The sequence below is a fragment of the Trichosurus vulpecula genome, chromosome 8 (genome assembly GCF_011100635.1).
Source record: "Trichosurus vulpecula isolate mTriVul1 chromosome 8, mTriVul1.pri, whole genome shotgun sequence".
Lineage (NCBI taxonomy): Eukaryota > Metazoa > Chordata > Mammalia > Diprotodontia > Phalangeridae > Trichosurus > Trichosurus vulpecula.
Window position 1 is genome coordinate 111,752,221 of NC_050580.1, and position 17,390 is coordinate 111,769,610.

The 17,390-nt window shown below is 44.8% G+C and overlaps 1 protein-coding gene across 2 annotated transcripts in view; it reads right to left on the reverse strand.

Annotated features, from left to right (window-relative positions):
* Nucleotides 1-5,650: 5,650 nt before the first annotated feature.
* The window catches only part of WBP1L (WW domain binding protein 1 like), a 66,991-nt gene continuing 55,251 nt past the window's right edge, over nt 5,651-17,390 (reverse strand). For both annotated transcript variants that reach the window (XM_036735074.1, XM_036735075.1), the window contains exons 3-4: nt 11,070-11,231; nt 5,651-9,509 (exon numbers count right to left, since the gene is read on the reverse strand). In XM_036735074.1, the coding sequence (XP_036590969.1) occupies nt 8,737-9,509; nt 11,070-11,231 (935 nt within the window). In that variant the 3' untranslated portion in view covers nt 5,651-8,736. The remainder of the gene's footprint in view (nt 9,510-11,069; nt 11,232-17,390) is intronic.

Consider the following 17,390-nt stretch of genomic DNA (forward strand, 5'->3'; position numbering starts at 1 on the left):
CTCAACCCTTGTCCCAAAGTATTATTATCTCCAGAGTTGCTCCAAGGAAGGCTCATCTTTCACAAGCTCAGCCCTAGCATGGGATCTTGCATATAATAGGCTCTTAATAGGTGTTTGCTAGAATTAGTGAATTTGTGCTACACTTGTAACAGATTAATTTAAAGTGGGAATAATGGAATTCCTTTATAACAGCTGGGGTCAGGATTTAGAACTGTGAAAGTGGATCTGCTAACTACCTTGACTTGTTTGAGCTCCCCAATTATCCAGGTAACTGAGAAGAGCTGTATGAGGGCTGGCTGTATAAGCTAAGATACAGGGCTGCTTGATATACCAACAATCCTTTGCAGTGACCAAGAATAAACCCAGATAGAGGTGCAGAAAATCAGCAACTCTGAAGCCAATTAAGCTCATACCAGCTTTGAAGAAGACCCTGAGCCATTTGGCGGTTTCAAGAGACATCCTTATCTTCAGACACTCCCCTAACTTTTGGTTATGGGCTTCTCGGTCACATGCCATTTTATGGTTTTTGGAGACATCCCCTTATCTTATTATTTATGCTTAAGCCTTGAACTGCCAAGACTGTTCATCACCAAGGCTGCTTTCTGATTTGTGTATCAAAGGGCCACAGCTCTCACACCTGGAATTCTTCACCATTTCTCAGATCTCTCCCTTCCCTGGGGATGGGGCTCCCTGACTCATTCCTTTCCAGGACCTGTGCAATTCCCACCTTTCTCTGAAGTTCCCTCCCTTCCTTTGTTTGAAAAATGTAAATACTTCACCCTTTCTAAATCGCATTCAAACAGATGAAAACACTATCTCACTGCTGCAGCTTGCAAGCTCCTTCTCAGGTAACAAATGCATTTATAATCTTTGTAATCTGTGATCAGACTCTGGCTCATTCCAGGTCCCCGTTTTTGGATCTGGGGTTTCTTCCACTTTAACAGTCCAGATGGTCTTTTTTTTTTTTTTAACAGAACCCACCCCCTTTCAAGAAAGCAGATTTAGACTTGATGAAAAGAAAGCCTCCTAACAATTAGAGCCATCCAAAAGTGAAAAGAGCTGCCTCCGGAAGGTACAGGTTCCTTCACTAAAGGTCTTCAAACAGCATCAGCTGCCTGTCAGAGGTACATTGTAGAGAGACTTTCTTGTTCCAAGAATATTTAGCTGGTTTCTAAAGTGACTTCCTTTGATGAGAGGTCAGGAGTATTATCATCAGAAACAGAGAACACAATTTCTTGTGTCATGTTCCAGGGATGGTATTTGACTCTCCAAGGTAGGGTGGGATAGTGGAAAGAGCTCTAGCTCATGAGTCACACCACCTGGGTCTCAACCCGGAATCCACCACTAACATAAAAGCTATGGGATCAAGTTAAGTTGCTTAACCTTCATGGGTCCCACAGAGCTGTCTACCCCACAGGGTTAAGGATTAAGGGAGATAATGCATATTGAAAATACTTTTAAGTGTATTACATGAGGACTCTTAAGACTATCCAGAACCACATAATAACAAATACATCCTTCTCAAGAGCATAAGCCTTCTTCTCTGATTCTGTGGCCAGGGGAGAATATTCTGGATGGGCAGGTAAGGACACCCCCAACATACTTGTTCTGGGGGTCCAATGTCTGAGCACCCTTCCCCAGGTTCAGAGTCCCCTGCTGCCAACCAACACAGGGGCAGCTGCATGGCTAGGAGATGGGTAGGGAAGAGCTTCTCGGTGGCTGCAACATAAGTGAATGCTGCACAATATTTTCCAGAAGGATTTGGCTTCTTCAGACATTGCAGAGGAGAAACAAGATTATAAAGAGGGGGGTGGGGGAATATTGTATGGGTTGAGAGGAATTTTATGTTTAAAACACTCTGGTCTCTCCCCCACAAACCAAGGAACACTATTTTTATGTTTTAGCAAGAGGGGAAAAAAATTCTCTCCAGGAAGATACGAAGTCAAAAATAGCCTTTGCTTTTGTTGTCTCCACAGATTTTAGAACCTTTGGGTGGATGGGTGGGGAGAAAGGGGTTGGAATTAAGCCACAGCAGTCCGTAACTGCTGCCAGCCCAGATCAGAGACTACACCCCTCTCCACCAAAGGTTTCATGGTGTCTCAGGTCTTGGTCCAGGTCCATGGTAACTTCTTCTCTAACCCTAATGACTCTTTTGGAGGTTCAGTGCTAATGACAGAGCATAGCATCAGTGGACCTACAGTTTATACCTATCTAAAACTTTAAGATTTGCAAAGCATTTTCCTCACAACCCTGTTAATGCACGTTCACCTCCAAGACGAAGAAACAGCCTCAGAAAGGTTAAATTACTTGCCTGGGTTTTCTGGTACAAGTCCAGCGTCCTTTCTACTCCATGATGGCTGCAGTGGAAAGGGAATGGCAGAAGAGTTGGGGAGGCAAAGAATGGGCAGGAACATAAAGAATCCTAAGCTATAATTTGGGAAGCCTAAAATTCTTCCCAACCAGGACTTCGGGGGGAGGGGCAGGGTGGGGAGAGAGGAATAGCAAAAGGGGCTCTTCATTCCATTGGTACAGATCTCGACCTCTTCTTACACTCTCCTCACCATTCACAAAGCCACTTCTCTAATTCAGGCCCTCAGAGAATCTTGCCTCAACTCTTGCAGTAGCTAATTGGTCTCCTTGCTCCTCTCATTGTCAAAATAGTCTTTGTAAAGCACCGGCATGTCACTGAAAAATATTGGGAGGGGGAGAGGTTTCTCAATTACTTCTATGATAAATACAGATGCCTCATTTCAACATTTAAAGCCCTTCATAATTGGGCTAGTTAACCTTTCCAGATAGAACTCACAGCATTCCTCTTTATGCACATGCAAGTCAAGCTGGCCTGGACTGTTCTCTGAACTCGGAGTGCTCCATCTTCTGCTTCCTTGGCTCAGGTTGCCCCTAGTGCCTGGACTGCACTCCCTTCTCTCCTCCCCTTGGTTTCCTTCCCCCTGAATTAATACTCTCTTTCTCTCTCTATTATCTTACACTTAGCCACTTGTGTAAATGCCAAATCCTCCCAGCAGAATATAAGGTCTTTGAAGGCAAGACCTTGCACTGCACTTTGCACATATTTGATTGCTGTCCTCCTATCCCCACCCATTCAATCAACTCTGGTGACTCCCCATTAATGCCAGGATCATTTGAGTCTCTGGCTTTTAAGACTCCATAAATGGGGTCCCTTCCTAACTTTCCAGGCTTCTTATAATTCAGTCACCTCCACGAGTGCTATGATTTGGTGACACTGGCCTCTGTGCTGTTCCTTGTCCAAGTTGCTCTCTCCCCACTCCATGCATTTTCGGCAGCTGTTCTCCATGCCTGGAATGCTTTCCCTCCTCTTCTCTACCTTCTGGCTTTCCTCAGGTCTCAGTTAAAATACCACCTCTGTAAGAGGCTTTTATCAGTCCCCTTTGGTGCTAGTTCTTTCCCTCTGAGATTACCTATCTAAAAAGCCCGATAGATATAGTGTTGTTTACAGGCAGTCTCCCCCATTAGACGGTCAGCTCCTCTAGGGCAGGGACCTTTTTTCAGGCCTTTCTTTGTAAACCCAGTGCTTAGCAACGTGCCTAGCACACAGTAGGCATTCAATACTTGTTTACTTGATCTGTAGAATGTAGGAAAAAAGGAGACAGGGCAAGGTGTGTTTGTATGGGGAGAGAGACTGCCAGGACCTACCTAGACCTAGAAGTTAAATGGTACTTCTTTCTGAGAAAGGTTGGTCCTCTTTATTCCCCACCCATCTATCCCCAATTCTCCTGGCAGGGCTCTTAGCCCCAAGAACCAAGAATCTAAAGACCAACCCAGTCCTATCTTCAGCAATGGGACAGGCTAGCTCCCAGCCAAGCACATTTCTGGCTGTCTCAGTCGATTCCTTAGCCTAGCCATTGCCCTCACCCCCAACCACTGAAAATGGGAGGAGAGAATGTTAGAAATTACAATATTGTCATTTACACCCAGATTGAAAGTTTGCAAAGTGTGACCTCATTTCTGGAAATTTTAGGTCCTCCAAGTCATCCTTTTCAGGCAATACAGCGCTGTGATTGCTATCCTGCCCATGGTCGTTAGCTAGGGAGCAGCAGCATAGCTACTTTATAGAAGGGGGAGAGAGAATAGCTAGTCTGAGATCAACCTGGGGCTAGGGGCAGAATTAAGAATCTTGTCCCAGCCCCAAAGTCGCTACCCACTTTACTGAAAGAAGACCCTCAGAACTGTATGATTTTACTTAGGAAGGGAAAAAAAAAAGGTGAGGGAGAGAAAATATTAGCTAGAATTTAGGTAATGTTTTAAGGTTTGCAAAGCATTTTATACATTATCCCGTTTGGTCCTCACAACAACCCTTCCAGGTGGGTGGTGGTATTATCCCCATTTTACAGATGAGGAAACGGAGGCAGACAACGTTTAAGAGACTTGCCCAGAGTCACACACCTAGTGTCTGTGGCTGACATTTGAACTTGGGTCTTCCTGACTCTGGGTCCAGCGCTCTATGCACTATGGCACCCGTGTTGAAATTCCCCAGATAGCTCCCAGTGGGAGTCAGAAGGGACTTGGAATTTAACGTTTCAGAAGCCTCAATGGCTGCCAAGACTAATACCCCTGCCAGCCTGAAATCTACCTACCCGCCTACCTATACATACACACACACAGACACACACACTCCCTTGTCCATGCTGGGAATGCTCTTCTCCTTTCAGTCTAGCCAAATCTTACCCCTCCTCCACGAAGTCATCCTGGATTGCTCCAGCACCTATTTATCCCCTCCTCTAAAATTTCACAGCCTTAAGCACGATGCACTGGAAATGGCAGGGGGTTTGGAAACACTCTGTCACTTACTACTTCTGATTTCCTTCCTCTGGACCTCATCGTCCTCATCTGCAAAGTGAGAAGATTAGTCTAATCTCTGAGGTTGCATCCGGCTCTAAATCCTATGATCTTACTCTGTTCATTCTACTCTCTCTGGTATTTAATCATGGCCTTGCATTGTTCTTAACCATTTAACGTAAGATGTCTTACCTCCCCAACTGCAAAGCTCTGTAAGACAACAGACAGTAGGGGTGAGGACCCTCAGTACCTTGCACAAGGCTGGGTAAACAGTGGGAACTCTACTATTTACTGAGTTGAATTTCAGAATTAAGCTCTGTCCTTATTTAAATGTAGGATCCTTTAAGGTACGGCTTGTTCTATTTTTGTCTTTGTCTTTCATATGGAGAACAGTGTCCCAAACATAAAGAGGCTTTAATAAATGCTTGTTAATCCACTAATTTTTCACCAAGTTAATAATCCAAGCATTTGTCATTTTTTTACGTCATGTTTCAAAAATTTGAAGGACTTGCCGAATGTCTACTTATTTGTTTTTGGCTTTAACCTGCTTGTGCAAATTTGCAAAGTACTGCACGCATCAGAAATATATCTATTTCATATACATCCCTATCTAGATGGAGTGTTTGAGGAGATTTCTTTAGAAAAGAGGTGGGGCAACGAAGACATAAGAGTTTACCTTCAACCCTACAATGGTTTCTCCTTGGCCATGTGGCTACATGGTATCTGTGTGGGTATCAGGAAATGCTTTCACCCTTTCTGAGCCCAGGTGTGACTTTTCTCTCAGAGGATGATGAATAGAAATCTACAGAACTCTTAAAAAAAAGGAGCAATAGATCTTGGATTGGTTTTTATTTGGGCATCTCACAGTGGTAGGAGCCACTCTGTCTTCAAAACAATCACATCACAGGAAAAGTGTCAGTAAGGCTGCCCAGAGAAGTCTGACCAGCTGAATCTTATTGCTTAAAATACACATATTCACAACACCCAACAAGTGGCAATTCGCCAAACACACTTATACACATGCAAACACACAGGAATGTGTCAGCATTTGGCTAATCTTCTAACTGTAGCACCAAACCCAACTCACACCCATTGTCCTCATTCACCAGGAAAACCAAGATCTCTACCTACGGGAGGTAAGAGGAAGCAGGTTAAGTTTACTAAGTCCAACCTACTCACCTCTTCCCTCCCAGCTCCCACTCTATCATCAACCAGCTCACCCTTCAGGATGGACATGGCTTTGAAGCCTTGACCATAATCTGGTTACTGTTGATTAATCAAGCCCAGTTTCACCATTCGATTTTTTTCTTACATCTGGGGTAGGAGACATCAACTGTAAACTCTTGCTCTAGCTCCCTACTCCAATCTGAGGAGAAAAACCCAAGGAGACCACAGTGCATCCCAATGTCCTGTTTGATTGAAACAGGATTCACTTTGGTAAAACTTGCTCGCTGTTCAGACATTTTAGTGAGTTGCTTTGGGGAAAAAAAGATGAAAAGGCAATCGAGGACCTGTCATGGCTCTTTCATCTATACACTTGCTCAATTGCGATCAAGCCTCATCCAAGGGTGACAGGAGCTCCACACAGGGGATTCTGCCAACTCTCCTGGCAGTTCCAGGTAAAGTCAGATGTCTGGGCAACAACCAGGCCAAGCTTGCTGCTGACAATCCAATTTTGACTTCAGCTTGTGACTCAAGGCCTGCTTTCTGTCCCTCGTAGTCATCAGCACCACACCCTGGGGCCTGTGAGCCGAGGACCAAGAGCAGCAGGGGGAGCACAGGGAGGTAACAGGAGCTCGGCAAACAATGCTCATGCAGACACATCTAGAGCAGGATTCCACTTACTGGAAACAGAACACAGACCTCCGGGGTTTAATGCAGTGATGTGCAAATTGCAACCGTGGGTAGAGTAAAACCTCTACATCCAGCAAAGTTTCTCTGGCAAAAACAGTGGGCTGCCATTGAGGGCTCTGCTGAACACCCCCAGGCATACAAGAATTGCCTAGGGCTTTTGCTCAGTAAACAGATAAATGCTTAAAGTAAGTTCCCTTGGGAGAGCCAAAATTTGCTCCAAACATTTTGGTTAAGATGCGCACAATGGCTGCTTCAAAGTATATTCACAGAAACACGGGGCTTTGGTACCCGTGGCTCACACACAATGAGACAGACACACACAGGTTATTCAAAAAGTCAGTGTATTTTGATTTTCACCTTGTTCAAGATGGATTTTGGTTTTATCAAATACAGTAAGGGGTGCTTGATCACCCCCACAGCCTTCCCCTCTTTTCTTCCCATAATGTCAGTGATCTAATCTGAACACCATTTGAGAGCTGGGGTGAAAAAAGGCAAACCTTCTTTATACGGACAGGACTGGGTCAGGGAATGTTAATTTCAGCTTTTGGTTTGCCTTCTCTGCTCAGACTATTCTTAACAAAACTCCTCAGTTTGCCTGATGCCAAACTTCAGCAGTCATGATCTGAGAGGGCAGTAGGCCCCCACTTGTTGAGAAGCCAACCACTCAGACCTGAGCGGGGCACCTGGCCATACATACATAGGTGATGCTAGCAAAGTACCACCATTTAATAAGGAAAGAGGGGAAAAACAAACCCAAACAATTCAGTTATTTCTTCCAAGTGGTCAATATAAAAAAAAAGTGGATCTTGGGATCCAAGGGAAAATACTGCCTAAGGAACAAGCTGAGGGGCTGGGGTTGACCCTTCCCAGGGCCCGCTCAGCCTGCTTTGTCCGTTTCTTCGGCATACTGGTGAAGTGTGAAGGCACAAAGGCCATGGGCTGGAGGAAAGTGAAGAAGATGCAAAGATGGGATTGGAGGGAGGGATATTAATCATCACTTTAGTAAGGGTGCTTACTAAAAATGAAGGCAAGGCCCTACTCTTCCTAGAGCAGAAGCATCCCCCCCCACCCCATCATAGCACCCTCCACATGTAACAGTTTGCAGCCCCCTCCACACCCTCCCCAATAATCCAGAAGTAACTTCTCCCTGCACGTTCCAATCTCCCTGATGGAACAGCTTCTCTCTAGCTCAGGTGCAGCCATGGTCCTCAGAGACGTGAACCAGAAAGGGCCTCCACCCAACCTGCCCCTAATTAAAAACTAACTCTTCTGCTGCCCACTCAGGTACATTCATATTTTTTAGCTTAGTTCATATGTGGTTTTGTTTTGAAGAAAGAACACTAGCAGAACCCTTTTAAGCTAATCTAGTTTGAGAACAGCAGAACCTCCTAGGAAAGAGGCTTCAACTTCTTGCCCCAAAAGAACACCTGGCACTGATCATTCATTTAAGAAAGTTTGATCAAACCCCACATACATCCCAGACAACTGTTTTCCCCATTCCACCCCCCAATAACACGACTTTTACAAGCAGGGATCAAATTCCAACTCTGTAACTACTGAGAACCCAGGCCTAGGGTCCACAGGGGACCCAGGCCAGGGTTTTTTTCTTTTTAATTTTCCCAGTGGTAGAACCCTGTTGCCTATTTACTAACTGGGACGTAGTGGGTCTCTATACCTAAATCAAAGAGCAGATCCCACTCCATTCAAAGAACAAGGGCAGGGTCCCATCCTGGCCCCTTGAACAAACTTTTCTAAATGCACACCACCTGACATGGACAGGCAGGTGAGATGTGATTAAAAAAAGAAGCTCAGAAGGGAGGAGGAGGGGGAAGTGGAGCAGGGAAGAATACAGTGAAAGGATCAACGCCTTCTCCCTCTATCCACACCTGGGCTTCTGCAGGAGAGGGGCAACCCTATCTCCAATTACATCTTGGGAAGGAAGGGCAGAAGTACAGACAGAAGAAAAAGCAGCAGCACTTTCTTTACCAATCAATGGAAGGCTCCCCTCTGGGCTCAGCCTCCCCTGCCCTCCCCCTGTTGCTTTTCTAAGAAGGCTGGCTTGCTCTAGCTGGGAGAGCTGTTGCTCTGGGAGTTAGGGGAGTCCTGCTCATTGATAGTATTCAACAAGATGCACGCCGGCTGGCGGGGCAGGTGGTGGTGGCCATGCTCCCGAGCTTGCTCCTCAGAAAGATGGTAGAGCCCCTCTTCCTCATCCCCAGGAGGCCTCGCTTGGCAACTATCACAGAAGTCCAGGGTGCTGTCCAGGGCATCATCAAGGAGCCCGCTGAGTTCTTTGAGGTCGTCCTCATGGTGGCCTCGGTTGCAGACACACACCTCGATGCCAGAGTCTCCAGTGAAGCGTCGGTGCCTTCCAGGTGTCTTGTCTTTGCTATCAGGAAAGGCGCTGCTGTGCTCCAAGCTCTCAGAGCTGTAATCTTTCAGCAGCTCCTCCTTACACTCTGAGTCTTTATCTAGGAAAGACCCCGGGTCACCCAGCTCCCCCAGACAGGCCCCAGAGCTGCCTGGCTCCATGCCTGAGGCTTTGGTAGCCTCTTGGTCCACCAGCAGTGTGGAGGGCTCAGGGTCCTCAGGGCTTGATCTGGTGCTATTCCTGCTGCTGCCAGGCACGGACAGTGGGCTGGTTTGTGCCTCCTGAAGGCTCCTGATGGGGTCAGGGCCTGAGGGGCTATTGCAGACAGGGACCACCTGCTGTTGCTGCTGCTGCTGTTGCTGCTGCTGCTGCTGCTGTAGCTGTAAGGCACTGTATGGTGGGGGAGGGGTTGGAGGTCGGTTCACCACTTCCTCATAAGGAGGTAGTAAATAGTTTGGCAAAAACCCTAAAACGGGGAGGCAGGGAGGAGAAATTACTGCATGGGCAATGGTTCCAGGACAGAGCTCAACACGCAAAGAGCATGTGTACCACTTCCCACCCCTAATTGATGTCTACAATGCTCAGCTGTGTGAGTGTGAGTGTGTGTGTGTGTGTGTGTGTGTGTGTGTGTGTCAGAGAAAATGAGAGTATGTATGTATATGTGTGAGAGAGAATGAGTGTGGGGGGGGGAGGGAAGCAGGAAGGGAGGTAGGAAGGGAGGTAGGGAGGGAGGGAGGGAGGGAGGGGGAGGGGGGGGGAGAGGGAGAGAGAGAGAGAGAGAGAGAGAGAGAGAGAGTGAGTGTGTGAGGGAGACGGGGAGAAAAGGGGAGAGAGGGAAGAGAAGGCCAAAGGCAGCCAGGTAAAGAGGGAGAAAATTGGAGGTGGAGGGTGGGAAGAGATTTGGTTTTTCAAGGTCTGAAAGGCCCTGCCTGACACAGCTCTGGGGGACTGAGAAGAGGATAAAAGAAATCCCTTCGCCCTTTCATTTGACCCACCCTACCCCAAATGTCCTCACGGTGATAAGAAGGAAGCATTCAGTAAGTGCACAATACCAGTGGATTTAAATGGAGCCATTTCCATGTAGGCATCAGTCAGGTGATCCTCAACCAGGTCTATGTCCTTGAGCCAAGACCCCTTTTAAGCCTGAAGCTTGGAGTAGGAACTCCAACATAAGGCTCTCAGACCACTCCCTTTCTATTCTCTGCCTTGTCCCTAAATATAGAAGGAGACCACGATCTGGGAAGAAGTCAGCCACAGGGGACACAGGGCTCAGAAATTCAAACTGTTCCCTTCTCTCTGATGCTGAGAGAAGTGGTTGGGAAACAGATAGTTATCTTTCAAGGATGGTAAGGGCAAGAGCCTGGACTAGATGAGCTTTATCCAAACTTGAGATTCAAACAATTATCTTTTGTTTCTTTTTTAAAGCACTGTAAGGTAGCTGGGAGCAAGCTGGTCAGCCATCCTCATTTGTCACAGGAGAAGCCTCAGCTAAATTAGGTGCATCCTCTTAGAAAAGAGTCACCAAATGTCTTTGTTCTAGGAGGCTCAAATGCCACCTAGTCCACAGTGTCCTGAACCCTGATTTACCCGTGGAACAAGGGCCACAGAGACATGATGATCCTTGGGGCTAGAGCAGAGGGCCAGGCTGATAACTGGACAAGATAGCATTGGGTTCTAAATTCCAGTTTACCCAAATCATGGTTCAGATGACCTCCTTTCTCAGTGAAAATTGCCCCCAAAATGTGGTAAAGGAGTAGAGGTCTAACGAGAAACCGCTCCTCAGCAGTATCAGTCACTGTTAGCTTTAGGATGACCCTGGGATTTCTGAGAGCTGTGTCCAAGGCACTTGCTCCTCTCTGTGGGGAAGGAACACGCCCCCCTCCCTGATGCAGATCCCTGCTGCTGTTGTGCATTGAGTCTTTCCCCACTACCCCCACAATCCCCTTGTTCCCAGACACCACATCCTTTGAGCTGGGCTCCTGGAGACCCCAGGCGGCGATGTGAAATCGATTTTCGGTGTACGTACTGAAATAAAATGGCAGCGCTGAGTAGTTATGGGCTTCCCGGTAGGCAATCAAGTTAATTTCATGTTGCCGCTGCTGTGCCTGCAGGCGATGCTTGGCCCGGCGGTGGTGGCAAACGCAGCAGCAGCTCAGGATGATTATAATAGTCCACACCAGCCAGAACCCTGGGAGCAAAGGTAGGAAAGAGAGAAAGAGGGAGAGAGAGGCAAACAGCCACACATACAATGAATATTGGCAAGAGGTAGGCAACTTTCAAAACAACATATGTCATAGCTACAAACCCCTTCTGGAAGGGAAAACAGAGCCCAAGATCAACCAGAAGAAAACTGACTCTATAGCCCACCTGGTGAATCTATAGTCAGAATACAAAGACATACCTCATAAACTCTTGCCATGTTGATCAGAGTAGCAGAGGGGCATAAAAACCCCCATTAGCTTTGGGGGACCAAAAAAACATCAGTCACTCCAAATAGTTTTTTGGGATAAGGAGGATTGGCCAAGTTCACCATGGCCTCTGGAATAAGGGAAGTATGTTAAGCTAGCTCATTTAATATTCCCACCCTTGATGCAATGCTTTGGAGCATTAACTCCATGAGCAGTTAACACTGGTCATCTTCTTAATTCTGTAGCCTATTATTCACTCTATCAAGACGGGTGGGGAGGATGGGGTGTTGGGAAAGTTCTTAAGACTTCTCCAAACCTCCTCATCCCTATTCTGAATTATGAAGAAAGCAAACCCACTCCCCTACAGCTAAAGTGAAGACCCAGGTTTTTAATTATTTTTGGTACCATAACTCCATTAGCAGTCTGATGAAGCTATGGACCCCTTCTAGAATAATGTTTTAAATGTACAAAATATGTAGGAACACAAAAGAAACCAATTATTTTGCAACACGTATCAAAATACAAGATGTACCAAAAGTCTTTGTGCAGTTTTAAGCTTTGATAGCTCAAAACGGCAACAGTTCATGGATATGTGATACAGAGGATGTTCATTAAAAATGAAAAATAAAACCTAAAACCCACAGCACAGCTAACCTTTCAGAGTCTTAGTTCCCTCCCAATTTAAGAACTCCACCTAGCTATTCCAAAGTCTCCAAAAATCAAGAGCTTTTCTTAATGATGTACCTCATCGAACCAGCATTCAGTACAACTCTTTCTTTCTTTATTTTCAGTACAATTCTTTCAATTTTTGAAATGAAAAAAAAAAAAAAACCAAGGTCCAGTGAGATTAAACACCCTGCCCAAGGTCACACAACTTGCTAGTGGCAAAAATGGAGCTGGAGAGTCTGATATTTCATCTGATCCACCAAGCATCTGTCAGTACCTTCCAGAGCAGACTCCCAAAAGTTAAAAACAAAAAGTTCTAACTTGCCTCAGGCCCAACTACTCCCCAGATATATCCTTTTTACTGATACATTCTAGTACAATAAAATTGTCCATGTCTTCCTCCTTTCTTGCCGATCCACCCAACATCCACCTTCTCTCTTCTCCCTCTCCACTTCAGAGAGAATTCTCACAGGAGACTGGGCTCTTGGAGCCTAGCAGCATGCCTACGACAGCCCTTCTGGGGCTTTCCTTAAAAATTCCTGGATGGGCAACTCATTTCCTGTTGTTGTTCCTATTTTCAGATTTTACCCAATAAAGTCTGAGCTACTCAAACAAAAATTCAGAGTGTCCTGGCTAAGACCCCAAATCAGAGGTGATTAACTATGTTTGCGTCATGAACCCTCCCTTAGTGCTCTGGTGAACCCTTCTCAGAACACTGTTTTTAAAGGTATCAAATACACAGGGTTATAAAGGAAATGAATTATATTGAAATAGTTATCAAAATATTTAAAAAACAAGTTCATGGATCCCAGGTTCAGAATCCTTGCCCTAAGTCAAGAAATACTATCTTATTTGTTTTGCTTGACAATACACATTTGTAACAGGTTTTGTTTTTCTTGCCTTCTCAACAGGTTGGGGACAGGAAGGTGGAAGAGAGAGAATTTGGAACTGAAAATAAAATATAATTGAATTTTTTTAAAAAAGAAAAATATCCTTAGTTTCCCCAAAAGAGGCAAACAGCCATTCTCTGAAGGAGAGACCCTAAAAAGGATCTGTCTCTGCCCTGTTACTAGATTATATCTCTCCAGAAAATGTCTATTCACACTAAAATACTTGCCAAAGCTCTTTAGGGAGGAGCTGCTGGCAGAGCCTTTTCTCTCTGTCTCCTCTGCAAGCCTCTTTCTGAAGCTGCCCATCTGCAAACCCAAAGATGACAGCTATGAATGGGTAGCTGTCAGCGGGCCCTGGGGAAGAAGCCTGTCTGGGCACTTGAATCATCAGCAGGTGTCAGTGTATGACCAAATTTTCTCTGCCTTGTATCACCAGAGTGGGGAGAGGGTTTCTACTCACAAACAGTTGGACTCCCTTCCTTGATATTGAAAAGGTAAGCCTAGGGATATTGCTTCAGTCTCCAGTCTTTGCCCAATGCAGCACCATGTGAGAGCTGGCATGGCAGCAAGGCCACTAGGGGGGAGTCAAAAGACCTGGGTTCCATTTCCAGTTCTAAAATTGACATGCTGGGTGACCAGGTAACTTCTCTCAGTCTCAGTCCCCTTCTTTGTTAGATGGAAATAATGTTAGCTAGCACCCAGGGTATTCTAGGGAAAAGCTTTTTGTAAACTTTCAAAGTGTTGCATGTATGTGAAATATAATTAGCTTCTACCTTTTGAGTCTTGGGAGAGGCTTAGCTAAAACATCCCTAAAGATTATTTCCTGCAGGTCAAAGTGCAGCCACAATTTTAAAGAGAAAAATATAAATCATTAATCATCATATGCTCAAATTATCCAATAATCAGAGAAATGCAGGTTAAGAAAAACTTAGGAAACCATCTTATACCTACTAGAATGGCAAAAATAGCCCATCCTCCTAAAAAAGAAAATTTAGGGTTGACAATTGTTAGTGGAACTATAAACTGGCATGACTATTTTGGGAACCAATATAGTAATATATAAGAAGGGTCACAAAACTGATCATACCTTTTGAAACAGCAATTCCATTGCTAAGACTTATGTGAAAGAAAGAACCTATCAGCATCAACATATTCCTAGCTCTACAAGAATATTAATAGAATCATAGGTCAAGGGCAGCTAGGTGGCACAGTGGATAGAGCACGAGCCCTGGAATCAAGAGGTCCTGAGTTCAAATCTAGCCTCAGACATTTGACACTCACTAGCTGTGTGACCCTGGGCAAGTCATTTAACTCTGATTACTTCACCAAAACAAAACATCGGTCCAGAGCTGGAAAGGACCTCAGAGGCCACCTGTTAAGTCACACAGATCATACTGTTTGTCCTGCTTATTTGTAATACCCCCAAAAACCCAAACCAAACCAAACAGAAAACATCCTCCATGTCTAATGACAAGACGTTGGCTGAAGAAATTATGGTGTCATAAAAAAACAAAGAAATATGAAAGGACCTTTATCATGTGGCCAAAGTGACATGTGAAGACCAGAGCTGACTACAACTACATACTAAAAAAAGGCTTCAGAGGGGCTAAGAAAGGGACACCAAGGGGCAGCTAGGTGGCAGAGTGAGTAGAGCACCAGCCCTGGAGTCAGAAGGATCTGAGTTCAAATCCAGCCCCAGACACTTGACACACTTACTAGCTGTGTGACCGTGGGCAAGTCACTTAACCCCAATTGCCCTGCCTTCCCACCTGGATAAAAAAAAAAAGAAAGGGACACCAGGTAAACACTCCTTTTTAACTTGCTAGGTTCTATTTTGTTAAATACTGGGGTTTTTACTCTGTTTTGTAGGATTTTGTACTCTGTTCTACATTTGTCTTTGTTGGTGGTTATTAAGTTTGTGAATAAAAACTTTAAACTTTTTTAAAAAATTGTTCCCTGTCAAATACTATCTGTGACTGTAATGAGGGGAGGGAAGGAGGGAATGCATGCTTACAAAGCACCTACTATGTGCCAGGCACTGTGCCAGGTGCTCCACAAATATTATCTCATTGGATCCTTTTAACAACCCTGAAGGTAGGTACTATAAATCATTATCCCAATTTTACAGCTGAGGAGAGTGAGGCAAACAAAGTTAAGTGACTGTCCAGAATCACAACAGTAGTAAATGTGTGAATTTGAACTCAGGTCTTCCTCACTTCAAACCCGGCACTTTATCCACTGTCTAGATGACTCAGTGAATGAAAGGGAATACCATCATCTCTCAGGTCCTGGAAAGGATTCCAAAGAATCCTGTAACACCATCTCCCTGCCTCGGTCCTGCCAGGTCACCCAGCCCCAACCAGTGGGGTTGGACTGGGAAATAAATAACACTGCTGCAGAACTTATGAGTGTCCCTAGAACAGGATTTTTTTTTTTTTTTGCAGGGGAGAAGGCAGGGCAATTGGGGTTAAGTGACTTGCCCAAGGTCACACAGCTAGTACACGTGTCAAGTGTCTGAGGCCGGATTTGAACTCACGTACTCCTGACTCCAGGGCCGGTGCTCTACTCACTGCACCACCTAGCTGCCCCCTAAAGTCTGTGAACTTGGCTCCCCCCGACCACTGTATTTTGATAATTGTTCTTCAACATTAGAGGTTTCCTTTGTAATCCTATGGATTTTACTTTTTATGCATTTGAATGGATTTTTCCGAGAAAGGGTCCATTAGCTTTGCCAAAATGACACAACCAAGGTGAAGAAGCCCTGGTCTCATAGAATCACAGAGTCTCCGAGTTGGAAGGCACCTCGGGGGTCATCTAGGCTAACCAATACCTAACCAAAAGAAGCCTCTACAATATCCCTGACAAGTAGTCATTCAGCCTTCCCATGGAGAGCTCTACTGAGGCAGCCCACATGACTTTTGAATAGCTACAGTTGTTAGGGTGTTCTCCTTTATATCAAGCCTATACATCTCTGAAAATTCTGCCTTGGCTCCTAGTTCTGCCCCACGGAGCCAAGCAGAACAAATCTGAAAGTCTAACCTCAATTCCATGTAGCAGCCCTCCTCAAGACAACCCTCATCCCTTCCTTCCCTCCCTCCCCACTCCCAGATCTTCTCCAGGCTAAATATCTACAGCTCCTTAATGGATTCTCATGTGGCATGAACTTGAGGCCTATCACCATCTTGGTCACCTTCCTTTAGCTTATCCATGTTCTTCCTAAAATGTGGTACTCAAAACTCAATGTGATCAGATCAGGGCAGAGCACAATGCCACTATCAGTTGGTGCTTTCTGGACATGAGGCTTCTCCTAATGCAGCCTAAGCTGCACTGGCCTGGAAGAAAATACAAAGGAGTCTGGGTTTTCGATAACTTGGTACAATCTCCATTTCTCCATATAAAATGAAATTAAGAGCCTACCCTCATTGAAAGACTTAATGCATACATGTAACTACATTAAATTTAAGAAGACATCACTGTTAGTAAGGGAGGAGGGATTAGTCAGGAGAAAAGCTACACAGACTTGACACTTGAGGACACTGACACAGATAGAGGTGGTTTTGATTTTGACTATGTTTGATCAAAGACACAGAGATAAAGGGAGGACCAAATGAAAATGATGAACACTGGGTAGTCCAGTCTGGCTAGAATGTAGAGTTCATGAAGGAGAGTAACTCAGAAGATGATAGCGCCATCAAAAGAAAAAGGCAGATTCAGGGAAGGGCAGTTTAATCGAGGCAAATCAGTTCAGTTTTGAACACGACAAAGTTGAAGTGCAGCAGAGCATCTGGATAGATTCTACAGAGGGCATACAGGAGTAGGGATACAGATTCAGAAGTCTCAAATGAACAGTGACAGCTGGATGGTATTTTAAGGGTCGAGAGGAAGATAGGGAGACGGAAGAGGGCTCTAAGAGACAGAACCACAAGTACAGACCTATATTTTCATCATCAAAGAATCAATGGTACAAATGGTATCATCTCCCAAGCCACACACTTCTATATCCTTTTATAACAAAATTTGACAAGTTGATCCTGAAGATAATTCTACCTCTCATTGTTAGCCTTACCATAAATACTAAGCATAATGGAGTCTAAGTCAGAAGACATGGGTTTGACTCTCCAATTTAACACTTCCTAGCTACGTAATATGGCCAAATCACTTAACCTGAGTCCATACTATCTACATCTATAATACATAAAATATATATTTGTAAAGATAATAATAAATACATTATGATGTCTATAATATAATAACCTGAGCCTACATTTTAACCTTATCTCTAAAATGGGGGTAATACTTCTTACCTACCGCATAAGGATTGAAGAAAATGCTTTAAAACCTTAAAGTACTACACAAATATAAGCTACTGGGCCAAAGCCTTAA